The sequence below is a fragment of the Antechinus flavipes genome, chromosome 5, assembly GCF_016432865.1.
Source record: "Antechinus flavipes isolate AdamAnt ecotype Samford, QLD, Australia chromosome 5, AdamAnt_v2, whole genome shotgun sequence".
Lineage (NCBI taxonomy): Eukaryota > Metazoa > Chordata > Mammalia > Dasyuromorphia > Dasyuridae > Antechinus > Antechinus flavipes.
In genome coordinates, this window is record NC_067402.1 from 170052556 (window position 1) to 170066353 (window position 13798).

General features: G+C 37.0%; 1 protein-coding gene across 2 annotated transcripts in view; it reads left to right on the top strand.

Annotated features, from left to right (window-relative positions):
* ITIH5 (inter-alpha-trypsin inhibitor heavy chain 5) overlaps positions 1–13798 on the top strand; it is an 82180-nt gene that overhangs the window by 25775 nt on the left and 42607 nt on the right. For both annotated transcript variants that reach the window (XM_052000161.1, XM_052000162.1), the window contains exons 6-7: positions 6990–7159; positions 8292–8408. In XM_052000161.1, coding sequence (XP_051856121.1) covers positions 6990–7159; positions 8292–8408 — 287 coding nt within the window. The remainder of the gene's footprint in view (positions 1–6989; positions 7160–8291; positions 8409–13798) is intronic.

Sequence of the window (13798 nt, forward strand, 5' to 3'; positions counted from 1 at the left end):
AAATTATTTTTTTATTTTTGCCTTTGGTAAGCACTTTTCTTAAAAGTGTAGTTTTAGCTACGATTATAGGTGCACACCTGTAATCTTAGCTGTTTCCCAGGTTGAGGGTGTCACATCTTGAATTTGGGAGGTCTGAGCTGTGACGGCCTATGAAGGCATGGGGGACATTGGGCTTGCAGCCTTATAAGTCCATTGAAATCATTTAGTCTAGCCCTGCCAAGGCAACTGCTGGTAATGATGAGCTGAAAGCTAGATACAACCTCCTACTGCTTGAATTTTTAAGTTTAAAATTTTGTATGGCCACAAATGATGGCCCTTGGCAGAAAAAAGGTTTCTATCCCTGAAGAAAATGTTCTTCAGAAGTTTTGTAACTAAGTTCTTTAGAAGTTTGTCCTAGCAAATTCCTGAATTATTTTATTTTTAGGGGCATAATAATATCATAATATTAAGATATTGAGCCCTCAAGAGGGGAGAGGAAGGGCACCAGGTTATTTAAGGAGGAACAAACCTGCCCCAGGTAGCAGATCAAAGCTCCCTTGCTAATCAGACTGGAATTGAACCAATACAGCTTCTAGCTTATGGGAGATGGGGGAGGGGTGAAAGGAAGGAAAGAATGAAGGAAGAAAAGGAGAAAAGAAAGAAAGAAGGAAGGGAGGAATGAAGAAGGAAAAAAAAAAGAAATAGAGAAGGAAGAATAAAAGGAAGGGAATAAAGAAGAAAGGAAAGAAGGATATTATTAAGATGGTGGTGTTCTTCACAGTAATAGGAAAATTAAGAAGAGACCTCGAGGGAAAAGGTAATAATTTGGATATAGTGAGTTTAAGATGATTATGGGACATAGTTTTGCAAGTGAGTTTGTAACAGATAGCTGATTCAGAATTGATTACAAAGTAGTTAATGAGAGTCTGTCAAGGTAGAGTTAAGGTTCTGTTCTAATGATTTCTACTGCTGCAATCCTCTCCTGATTGTCCACAATTGTTAGTGCTGTTCCTTTGAAATTATTGTGTTGACTAACCTGGATCCATGTTATTTTTTCATAGTAGGATGCAAGCTTCTTGAGATGAAGAATTATTTGATTCTGGTTTAGTATCTCACTCCCCAAGAAGGAGATCGTGGATAAATATTTAGTGAATGATGCATGAAGATTTCATAGAATCCATAAAAAAAGAAGGTTTTCTTTCAAAAAATTAAATGTTTAATTTGTTTAAGGCAACATACTATGTTCTGGGTACTAACATGGATCTTGACATCAAGAAACTCATATTATAATGGGGGTTACAACCGACAAAAAAATTTTACATCTAAGATTCAGTGTGGATAGAAGGTAATTTCAGAGGATAAGCACTAGTAGTGTGGGGGATTCTTATAGAAAGTGAGATTTTATCTGAATTTTGAAGGAACCCTGGGAAGGACAGACTTGAAGAGGGAGACTATTCCAGGTGTGGTAGAAAGCCTTGCAGTCTTGGAAACTCTAATTAGGCTAGTGTAGCTGGATTGTGAAGTACTGGAAGGAGTGTAAGCTGTAGGAACAATGGGAGTTTCAATGGTCTGCGTTATGAAAGTAGTGAATGCCAAAAAGATGGTTTTATATTCGATCTTGAAGTAATAGGGAGTCACTATAGTTTATGGAATGGGGGTGAAGTGATTCATGTGATCACATTTTAGGAAAATGACAGCTGAGTGGAAGTGGAAAAAGATCAGAGGTAGGGAAAGACTAAAGAAGATTATTTCAATTCTCCAGGTAAGAAAAAGAGTAAGCACTGTATAAGTAGAGAGATGCTGTGAAGGTAGAAATAGCAGCACTTGGTGCAGGTTGGATATTGGGAGGAGGAGGAGTCAGTGATATGGAGGAGTAGAAGATCATATCTAGATTGTGAGCCTGGGAGTCTGGATAGGATGGTGGTACCCTTGACAGTCATGGGAAAGTTCAAAAGAGAAGAACATTTGGAATGAAAGAAATGGAGTTCTGTTTTGGACATAATTAGTTTGAAAGGAGAATCAATAATGGAGGGAAATTCTATAGCTTGATATACTACCAATAGAACTACATTTTTTCTAATCAGGATCCCTGCTACACAGGAAATGAATATGGTCTATGTGCCATTTTTATAAATAAACTAAATAAAATTCGAATACTTGTTTATCACTAATTAATCTGTAGGGGAAAACCTCACTAGTTATTAAATTGCTGAGTTTGTGTGGGGAAGTCCTAATAATAATTTATTTATTAGGAATATAACATACATAAATTTGCTTTTAAAAATATTCATCTTCTCCACCTCAGTCCTCCCATTGATTTCCCCATTAAAAGCTTCCTCATCATTAGCTTCTACCAGATTTCCTGCTGTGATAGTTACTTCTTAAATGTTCCTCACTCTGGATGCTACAGGAAAGGTATGTTGCTGTTTGGTCCATGTGAAATATTCCTGTCCACTTGCCAGGAAAGAAAGTTGCGGGTGGTTCCCTGACATTGTTCAACTCTTAGATTGTTCAGGTGCATATCATTCAACCCCTTAATTTCTTGATGCTGAAAGCAGATGGAGATCACATGCTTTTGCTTGTCCTGCCTTTGGCCCTAATATTGTCAGGGCCAGCTGTGTATGGAGTGACTCAGAAATACCCTTATGTGGTTGTTTTGCTTGATTAGAACAGATCACCAAAAAAAAAAAAAAAAAAAAACCAAAAAAAAAAAAAAAAACCCTGGTATTTTTCTTGCTACTATATCACTGGTGAATAGTAATCCTTTATGCATGTAAATTTGCTCTTCTCCCTTTATTTTTCCACAAATTTATTTTTTTAAAATCTTTTCTAGTAGTTAATTTAGTTTCTAAGTTCTTTCTTCACTAGGTGATCTATTGTCATGTCCAGCTGAATGAATGAATGAATGAATGAATGAATGAAAAAGCATTTAAGTCTTTACTAAGAGGCAGCATATGCTAGATTACAGATAGGAAAAGTGAGATAGATCTTACTCTCCATGAGAACACACTCTAATAGAAAGAAGTTAACACATAAAGGAAAGTTTAGCTTCAGGGCAGATCTGTAAGTCTCTGCACAGTGTTCTTTTTTTCATGTCCAGTGAAGTTTAAGAAATTGTTCCAACGGTGTCACTTTAAAAGATGTCAGCTTTTTACAATAAGTTAAGTCTAATTTTGTCCATAAACAGGATAGTGTAAAGGAATTTTGGAGATATCTTTTGTAACTAGGATTTGTAATATTGATTTAGGCCTCAGCTTCTTAAATTGTGGTTCATGATCCTAAATGGGATCTTGTAACCAAATATGGAGGTTATGAAATTATGATTTATCATCAATAAATGTTTGATTTATGTAACTTTTATATATTTATATTCATAGGGCTATGTAAAAATTTCCCAGTTGCACATGGAGAAAAATTGAAGAAACCCTGCTATTATAGGCAAACCTTTACACCCTCTGCTCCTATCTCCTACACCTAACCAGATCAATTCCAGGAATACAAGCATAGTTTGTAAGTGAGACCCTGGCCCTTTAGTAAGCAAAGTTGTATCCAGAAAGGTTAATCTGTGTCCCAAATGGGGAAAAATTTCTGGGTTGAATAGATAGGTTGGTGAGGCTGCCTTTGTTTAATTTTTCAGAGGGACTTAACATAATGTGGGCCATTGAGAGAGTCATCAATATGAGAAAAGAATCTATCAATAATAATACAATTATCCTAGCGCCTTTGACCTTTTTTTGCTTGAATCTGATTTTGCACTTCAATTCATCCATCAAAAGTTGTCTAATTATACTGCAAACATAGCTCTCCAAACTCTGCACTAAAATCCACCTGTTGAGAATACAATGATCTCAACCCAGTTGTGGTTGTACCTAGGTGCTTACTTGATTTTCTTTTAACAAAATGGCTTTTTAGGTCCCAGGTGAGGCCATAGTTAAAATGAATTATTTAGCTGTTTTTTTTTCCCCCAATGGGAAATGTATTGACATATGTGTTTGAAAAACAATATTCTAATGACACCGGATGTTGACTACTGTTCTCCTACAGTAGATCAGACAAAAGGGACCGCAGTAAAGAGCAGTCAGTAAATCCCTCCTTTTAGTTGCTCAAACTCGAACAGCTTTCCAGCTGGTTCCCTAGAGTGTCATTCCCCGGGACTAAATTGTTTTGTACCTCTAGTTATTCCATATGGCCTTTGGCTTCCTTCTTCCTCAAACTGATGACTCATCGCTCAGTATAAGCATCTAGGAAAAGAATTAGTTCTTCTCTGCCAGAAGCAGCTGGTGATGTGGTACACAGAGCATTGGGCCTGGAGTCAGGAGGACCTGAGTTCAAATCTGGCTTCAGACACGTATTAGATAAGTGGTCCAGACTTAAACTCAGTTTCTTCAATTGTTAATTGGGGATCATAACAGCATCTACATCACAGGGTTGTTGTGAGGATAAAATGAGATAACATTTATTAAATATTTAGCACAGTGCCTGCACATAGTAGGTACTATCAAATGTTAACTATTATTATTATTATTATCAACTAGATTTTAAACTTCTTGAGGGCAAGGACTATATATGATTTTTCTTTGTTTCTCCTCCAACCATCTAGTGTATTATACACAAAGCAAGCATGAATGAGTGATAATGAATAGTATGATTTTCTGTCACTAATAGAATATGACTGCCATAAATACTGAGAACTTCTGTATCGCTTCTTGGTTCTAATAGAGCACATTATGTTAAAGAAGCACCAGATTTATAGTAGTCAGCAGGATTGGCTTTGATTTATAGTGGGGAGAAGGAGATCCTAGAGGGCTAAAGTATATTAGTTTGCTTTGGGATTTCTGATAAGTCACTTAATCTATTTGTTTCATTATTACAGAAATGAAGGATCTCTTAGTTGGAAGGGACCTCAGCAACCATGTCTTTGACTAACAATATATCTCTACAAAATCCTCAATAAGTTACCATCTGGCTTCCCCTCCAACTTTGGAATAACTCTAAATATTAAAAATGTTTCTCTTCTATCAAAACGAAATCTACCTCTCTGAAATTTCAACCCACTGCTCCTAACAGGCATCAGGATGGGAATTCAAACCATGTTCTTTGGTTACAGGTGAAAGGAGAGATGGGGACAGATTTGAGAGAGACATTGCAGGGAAAAAGCTGACAAGACTTGGCAACTTATTGGTTATAGTTAGGTGATAGGATTTTTGAAAGGATGATGGTATCCTTTGTAGAAATAGGATTTGGCAGGTTTAGGGGGAAAAAGAAATCAGTTTCAATTTGAACTTCTTGAATTTTTGATACCCAGAGGATCACCAGGTGGATATCTGAAGGTAATGTCCATCCATGTTTTTTAAAATGGAGTTTGAATGAAAGCACACTAGCCTCTCCTCTCATTTTTCTCTGCTTCTTGTGCACTGTTTTTCATAGTAATTATAATCCATTAACAGGGAGCCTACTAATTAGAAGAAGTGTTAGAAAATAGGTCAATTCTAAGAAGATAAGCTACCTGTTTCACAGTATTTATAATACTAATATTAATTTACATTTATTCAATGCTTTTAAAGTTACTAAGTTCTTTTCTCAGGTAGAGAGTAGAAACAGAGCTTCATGAATTGTGAGAAATACAAAGGATCTCAGAGATAAGCCATTCCAATCTCCTCATCTCATAGACAAAGAGATTGGGATCTTGGGTAGGTCCAAGACCACACAGCCGGGTAATGAATGGCAGAGATGAGACCAAAATCCAGTTGTGATGTCATGGAAAGAGACCTGACACTGTAGTCAGAGGACCTGTATTCAAATCTTGCCTCTGATGCTTAGCTGTGTGACCTTGAGCAAATCACATAAGTTTGCTTGGAATTCAGATTTTTCTTCTATTAAATAAGTGAGTTGGTTAAATTGTTTCTGGGATGCTTTCTAGCCCTAAATCTGTGATTCTATGATTCTGATTTCTAGTCCTATCTTTGTATCATATCATAATGTCATGTGAGAAGGTTAAGTGATTCCAGAGACCTCATGATGAAATATGCTATCTCTTGACAGAGAGACTCAGGATGCAGAATGACATATAGATATATAAATATATATTTTATATATGTATATTTGTGTGTATAAATGTCTATGTACACAAATATGCACACATACGTGTATATGTATATGTGTGTATATGTATAATGCAGCCAGCTAGTAAATGAAGGGAAAGAAACTTGAGTTGGATTCAAATTATAAATATTTATAACAAGGAATTTAGAATTTTTTTCTTCCTCCCAGTGGGATAGAGAATGAGAAGAGAAAATAGATACTTATATTTAATAAGTATTGCAATAAAGATTTGAACCCAACTCTCCTGATTCTACTATTCTTTCTACCACACTCTATGGCCTTTCTGCCTTGAAGAGACTTGAAGAAAAAGAAAAATCAAATTTCTTTCCCTGACTTCAGTGAAGGCTACATATAAACTGTCCTTGAAGAAAAAATGTCTGTTCTCTGAAAGGAAATGTAGTTTCCTTTAGTTCTAGTGTAACCCTTAGGAGTAGGAAGTTTATTTTTAAAAACAAATTAAATTTCCTTAGTATCCATTTAAATCTAAAATCTATTGTATTCTGATAATTAGAGTTGGAAAATAATTAGGCAGCCTCTCCCACATAATCATCTTTGGTAGATTTTAAGCAGGTGACCAAACACTTAGAAGTATTAAAGCCAAAAAAAAAAAATACTTTGACTTTGTTTCAAAATCTAGATTTTTATTTCTTCTGCAACCTTTGAAGATACATGGTTTGTAGGGTGTTAGGTATCATACTAATTATAGTCTACTAAAAGGAGCTTAAAGGAACAAGCTGTAAGACTCACCATTAGAATGAAATTCTGAGTGCTATAGTTGTAGAAGAGAATTGGAAGTACCTGGAGATGCCAAGTCTAACTTTGTTTCTATAAGAAGAACTGTACCTGTTACATCCCAGAAAGATAGTATTCTACCAACTTCATAATTATGTTTTCTTTTTGTTTTCCAGATGATGTTGGCCCACCTCCTTCCACAGTCATCAACCAAAATGAAACTTTTGCCAGGATTATTTTTAATCCTAGTATCATACAGCAAGCCAAGATTGCCCAGAATGGGATTTTGGGAGATTTCATCATTAGATATGATGTGAACAGGGAGCAAAGAGTTGGGGAAATTCAGGTAATGAGTTTGTGATTTCAGTTTTAATGTTTTCTGTCTACAAGTTTCAGTTGAATTCATCTATCTAAATTATATTTTGATTGTTATCTCATGTTCTTATTTCTGGGTAATGTTTAAGTCTCACAAAAATCTGTTTGCTTTCTCAAGATAGATCTGCTATTGTGACTCCCTCTCTGTGGTCAGAGGTTCTCATTCCCTATTTCCATAAGCAGAAGACCAAGTGGAACCAAACAATCACTTTTGTTCTCTACTATAGGTCATGCAGTTATAATTTTAAGTTTGGTATAGATATTAATTAAAATGATTCTTCTGTGGCTAATTTAGCTTGAGATTTTCTTACTCTAGAGCAGTGGTTCTCAAACTTTTGTTTCAGTATCTTTATCCTATTAAAAATTATTGAGGATCTCTCCAAAGCTTTTTTATTTATTTGGATTATATTTATAGACATTTACCATATTGGAAATAAAAACTATTTTTGAATTTGTAGACCCTCTAAAAGGGTTTCAGAAATGCCCAGGATTCTCTAGACCATACTTTGAGAACCACTGCTTTAGAGAGTTGGTGAACATGTCAGAATGTGTACTTAGACTAAGCATAGGATGCTCAATATGTTAGATGATAAATGAATGTCTACAGACAAAAGTATAGTGTTCCAAAGGACATTGCATAACCCTGTTTATCAATCAGGATTTATTAAGCTCCTATTATGGGCCAGGCATTATGGTAGACCTTGGAGATATGAAATAGTTCCTACCCTCTAGTAGCTCACATTCTATTAGGGGAAGCAGAAAGTACACATTTAAATTTGTAATCTGTCTATATCTATACATATAGATAGATATAGATAGATATATGTGTGTGTGTATATGTGAAAATTACAATTCTTGTTTAAAATTGTGGCAGTTAGTATGACTAATAACAAAGTGATTCTATCTCCACACTGGTTGAATGATCCTTTCAGAGGGATTTGACTGGAGTCCAATCTGAATATTAGGAATATTATACATGATAATAATAATGAGTTCCAAGAAAGCTGAGTCAGTGGCACTGGAAAACTCCAGAGAATTCGTCTATTTTTGTTTTCCCCTCTATATGTCCTAGGTTTTGACATGTCTTCCCTCCTTTCCAACAGGTTCTGAATGACTACTTTGTGCATTACTTTGCTCCCAAAGACCTCCCTCCTCTACCCAAGAATGTGGTATTTGTCCTTGATAGCAGTGCATCCATGGTGGGAACCAAACTTAGACAGGTGAGTGAGGGGCAATTGACTCCTTATCCTTGGTTTTCCTCCACACTAGCCTGTGGACAGTGGTCTCTTCTGAGTAAAATCCAGTAATTGCTGAATATCATTATAAAATTACAGCATACAACTGATTTTGCTTAGAAACAACACTCCATAACTGATTGGGTTAAACTGTTATGTCATCATTTCAGCATAATGGGATTGGGAAGGGTGGAAGGACTAGCTGAATCTAATTTGATCGTGCTATGGCAATGCAAAAACCAAGGTGACTGGTAGCACGAGGAATGTGATTGTGATAGAGATGTGGAAGTGGGATTAGATTTGTTTTTCTTGGCTCTGGAGGGCAAAACTAGAAGCAATGAGTGGAAAGTGAAGTTTGATATGAGAAAGAAAACCCCAATCATTAGAATTAGCTGGAGAAGGATGGATGTCTCAAGAAGTGTTGGTTTCTTTCTCAATGGAAATACTCAAAGTTGAGTATATATCTTTTCAAAGTTGAAAGATCACTTTTGAGGATGTTGTAGGGAGAATTCTTGGTCAAATAGAGATTGGAATAGATGGGTTTTGAGGACCATTACAACTGGGTTTCTGTGATGATGTGATAGAGCCAATTGTATTAAACGTAAATGAAAGCCTGTTGATCCCAGACATTGACTTAAAAAACCATGAATTAATGTTATTTATGTTACATTTTTATTTATTTTACTACACAGTTCCCAATTACATTTTAATCTAGTTCCTTCCCCTTTGGACTAGACCATTGTATAGGAAATAATTATGCTTAGTGATTGGATTCAGAGAATGTAGGTTTCAAACTCAGTTCTGTCACTTATTATCTATGTGACTTTGGTCAAGTCACTTAATGAAGTGATAGACTTGGAGTCATCAAGATTGGAGTTTGAATCCTGTTTCAGATATTTACTGCTGTGTATGGTGGACACATCATTTAACTTCTTTGAACCTCAGTTTCCTCATATAAAATGGGATAATAATAGAACCTATATCACACAGGGTTGCTCTGAGGATCAGATGAGATAATATCTGTGAAATGCTTTGAAAACTTTAAAGTATTATTATGTTAATGTTAGTTATTAATTTCTCTGGGCTGTAAAAGAAAAGGGCCAGACTTGAGGATCTTTCACCTCTAAATCTATGATTCTGGGATGTTGTGATGTTTTCTGGAATCCATCAGAGTATGTCATCTTACAGCATGATCTCGCCACCATGTATATGCTCGTATCTCCCAATGCTCCCACTCTCCGCCTTTTGCTTTTACTCTGGAATAGTAATTAGATGGGGCAACTAAATAGGCAGTAGATAGAGCTCTGATGTTGGAATCATGAAGACCTGTGTTCAGTTCTGGTTTCAGACACTTATTAGCAGTGTGACCCCGCACAAGTCACTTAACCTTATTTTCTCATCTACAAAATGAGGTGAAAAAGGAAATGTATATTTTCCAAGAAAACTCCAAATGTTGTCATAAGGACTTGGATATGACTGAAAACAGTTAAACGATCCTCTTTTCCCCTTTGTTCCCCAATGTGACCATCGATGCATTTTCCATTTCAAGATTTAGATGAAGATAGGCAACAGAATCAGTCATTTATTAAGTATCTGCTGTATATCAGGCACTAGAATAAGTGCTGGGGAACAAAAATAAGCAAAGAACATTCTTGTGGAGGTTGGGATAACAAGCAAACAAATATGCACAAACAAGCCATAAAAATTCCAAGAGGAGATTAAAAGAGAAGAAGCACTAGAATTAATAGGGGTTGGGAAGTACTTCTGGTAGAAGACTCCATATGGTTTGGTCTCCTTCTTCTTTGGTCACTGAGTTATTAGAATGCCATTCTTTTCTAATCCCCAAAGCCCCGGCATGTAGTTTTGGCTATGAAGTTGAAGGGTGGCTTCTTTCCAGGAGAACCACCCCAAGCTAGCCAAAAATCTGCCAGGGATCAGTGAGTAATTCCTTAATATAATTGCTGTCTTGAGTGGGTTTGAAAACTGCTTACTGTTTTAGCAGCTTTCAGCTTTTCTGAAGCTTCAACAATTCAACACTGTTGTTCATTTGTACATCCTGGGGTAAAATGCTGCCATCTCTACTGAAAAGAGCATCTTCTGAATTCTCCAACATGAAAAGTTTTTATATGTTGAGACTTTTAGCATTTCATAAAATTATGGAGATGGAGGGAACTCCAAAGGTCATGTACTTCAACTCCTATTAAAGTAACATTTCTTCTGTAACATCCTAGGAACAAATAACTTGGCTGGCTGATATTAGTGAAAGGCATGGGACATATTTCCAAGCCTAGTATTATATAGCATTAGGTGCAGAGGACACTTGGTCCCTGTTGGGTACATTGTTTTTGGAAAAGGGTGGTACTTTTCCAAAGCAGGACCAAAGACTTTGGACCCTTTCCTCATCATTCAACACCTGGGAGGAAACAAATGAGAGGAAAGATGATAAATAGTAGATGAAGCCCATGAATGTCCTGAGGCAGGTCCTGGGAGAGGAACAGCACAATGAGGAATCCTGGAGGTGGTGGTACAATGTTGGTTAAAAGAACTAGGCAATGTCCCCATATCAGCTCTTTGGGCGAAAGCCCAGGCTGCCCCTTTTGATGTTGTTCTGAGGGACAGGGACTGCATCAAATTTTACTTTTTTACATTCTAACCTCTGTTAGAATGTTTTGCCTTATGATGAACTGGAATTTGCCTCCTTGCAGGTTTCATACATTGTTCTTAGTTTTGTCCTCTCGGATCCAGGCAGGACAAATTGAGTTTTTCTCCTTAAATATTTGCAAGCAGCTATCCTACCTTAATACTTTTGCCAAAAGGTTATCCATTTCCCCTCAGTCTTATGAACTAAGTTGAAATGTCTCATTTTGACATGCCCTGAAATACTTTATTGTGACTAATATGGTCACATATTGGTGTGTGTGTGGGGGTGGAAGTCACTGGAAAGACTCCTGGATCAAGTGTTCTAGTTTTCAATAATTAACCATAGCAGGATTGTGAATTTGGAAGAAAAGTAGAATTGGCTGGGAATTAATTTTTCAAAGATTTTTTTGGTTATTCAACACATTTCATGGCCATGTTCTTCCACATGATTCCATAACAAACTTGCTCAGGAAGTGAGTTTCTTCATTCTTCATTTTGTTGACATGTAAAGGCTGTTTTTTTTTTTTTTTAAATTCTGGAACAATGACAAGCAAAGGTATTTTGATCTCATACTTCCCAGGAAAGGTGGCAGAGAGATGGAGGGGGGGGTGCTGAAGCAAGTAAAACAAGAAAGAGAAAATGTCTTTTTTCATGTTACCATCTTGTTGAAAGCATTTACCTTACTCTCAGTAGAGTGTGCCCACAGGAAATATAAGAAGATTGCCCAGACTAACAAGTGCTCATTTCTTTGATCAAGAAATTTATTCTTGGACTCTCACTTTCCGGGCTATCTGTACCAAAAGAATGAGCACTGGTCCACCGATATTAAAGTCTGCCTCCCAAAAAACCCTTCTTGGCAAGTGTGGCGTGATTAATATACCTTGTAGGAGATATTTTACTTGCTATCGCTTTTCAAAAACTCATAGACAATCAGTATGGTTCTAAGATAATACCAGACTGGTTTCCCATACAACTTTTAAAAGGCTTTCTATTTTATCTCTTCAGTAAGGTTAGGGGATAAAAACTGAATAATCAGTCCTGAGTTTCAGGTCGGTAATTGCTAATCTAAAATGAAGAATGTGGGACTGAATTGATTATAATGGATTCAATGTTCATTATTTTTCTCTCCTCCAGTGATTTGCAATACTTCCTAAGGTTTTAGTTTCTTTAACAGTAAACAGAGCAGGTCTCTCCCAGAAGACATTAAGAAATCTCCTCTCCCTCTTCTTTTCTCCTCCTTCTCTCTTTCTTCTCCTCCTCTCATTCCTCCTTTTTTCTCCCTTCCTTCCTCTCCTTTTCTTTCTCCTTCCTTTCTCACCTTTTCTCTTCCTTCCCTTCCCTTCCCTTTCTCTCCCTTTCCTCCCTTCTCCTCTTCTCTTTTTCCTTTTCCTTTCATTTCCTCTCCTCTCTTGGATGTCCAGGAGCTACTCATGGGCCAATCCCAATCTAATCAAAAGTGGAACTTTGTCTTGCTCTATTTCTGGTTTGGGCAAGTCTGCCTTGCTTTGGTAACCTGGTGACCCTCCTTAACCTTACCCATATTCAACCCTTCATATCTCCTCCCAAAGGCTTGCCATATTAATACTAAGCTTAGTGTGGGCATCCAGTTAGCTTAGCCCACTGCAGCTCAGAATTCCTAAACTAAAATAAGCCACCAGTCTCAGGGATTTACACATACGCCCCTCCATTTTTAACTGTTTTGTCATATTGAAAGAATTGGGCAATACAACCTTTAGCTTGCCAAGCTCCATCATGTTCATGTCTCCCTCCCTGCCCCAATCCCCTGCCAAAGAAGATTCAGGCAGTTTAGCATCCTAATAATAATAATATTATTGTTATTATTAGGGATAATATGGGATATGGCCCAATCTCTGATAGAACACTAATAGTTTTTAAACTTGATGACTTGACATTTATAAAGCAATATTCAAGTGTATACACACTTGCCTCCCACATCCCCTAGTTTAAGATTCAGAGTTAGGAAGTGAAAGATAAATAGAGAGAAAATAGGATGCATGATTAGCATCAGAAGTGCATTTCCAAGGCTATTACATTAAACGAGCAAAGAGGATGTCAGAGAGATGAAGATATTCATCCCACGTCCATGTCTACTAGTTAAATGGTAGCATTGAGGTTACATTTTTGTTTTTTCCAAAACCAAACCCAGAGACATCCTGGGAGGCTGATGAAGGTGTGCATCGGGAGCAAGAGCAGCACTTGGAAGGGGCCAAGTGGATATTTGTCTGATCCACTTAAAAGAGAATTTGATGAATGAACATAAGGAGAGAAGAGAGGAGGAGGGTTGAAAGGGTTTGAAGATAAATGGATATTACTTGAAAATTCTTCTGAGAACCACTGAATATTGGCAACACAAAAATGATGCAGAGTAATTCTTATCACTGTAGCCCTCTTCCTCCTCCCCTTCACCCCTGCCATTAACTGTCAGGTTGTTGGCTCTTGATTAACATCTGAAAATGAGCCCACAAGAAGAGAGAGAACCAGCCACCCCTGTCTTTGTTCTAATCTTGCTCTCTAGGGCAATGACTAATTGGAGAGTAATCTGAGGTCACTCCAGTTGACAGCGACTCTTCAGAAAAAGGGTGAATGCCTCTGTCAACACTTGGCCACCGACAGATCAGTGTTGTAGAAACATATCACAACTATGAAGAAATGTGATTTGGGATGCATTATAGGCAGCAGAAAGAGCTGAAACCTCCCAGCTATGACTCAAAGAC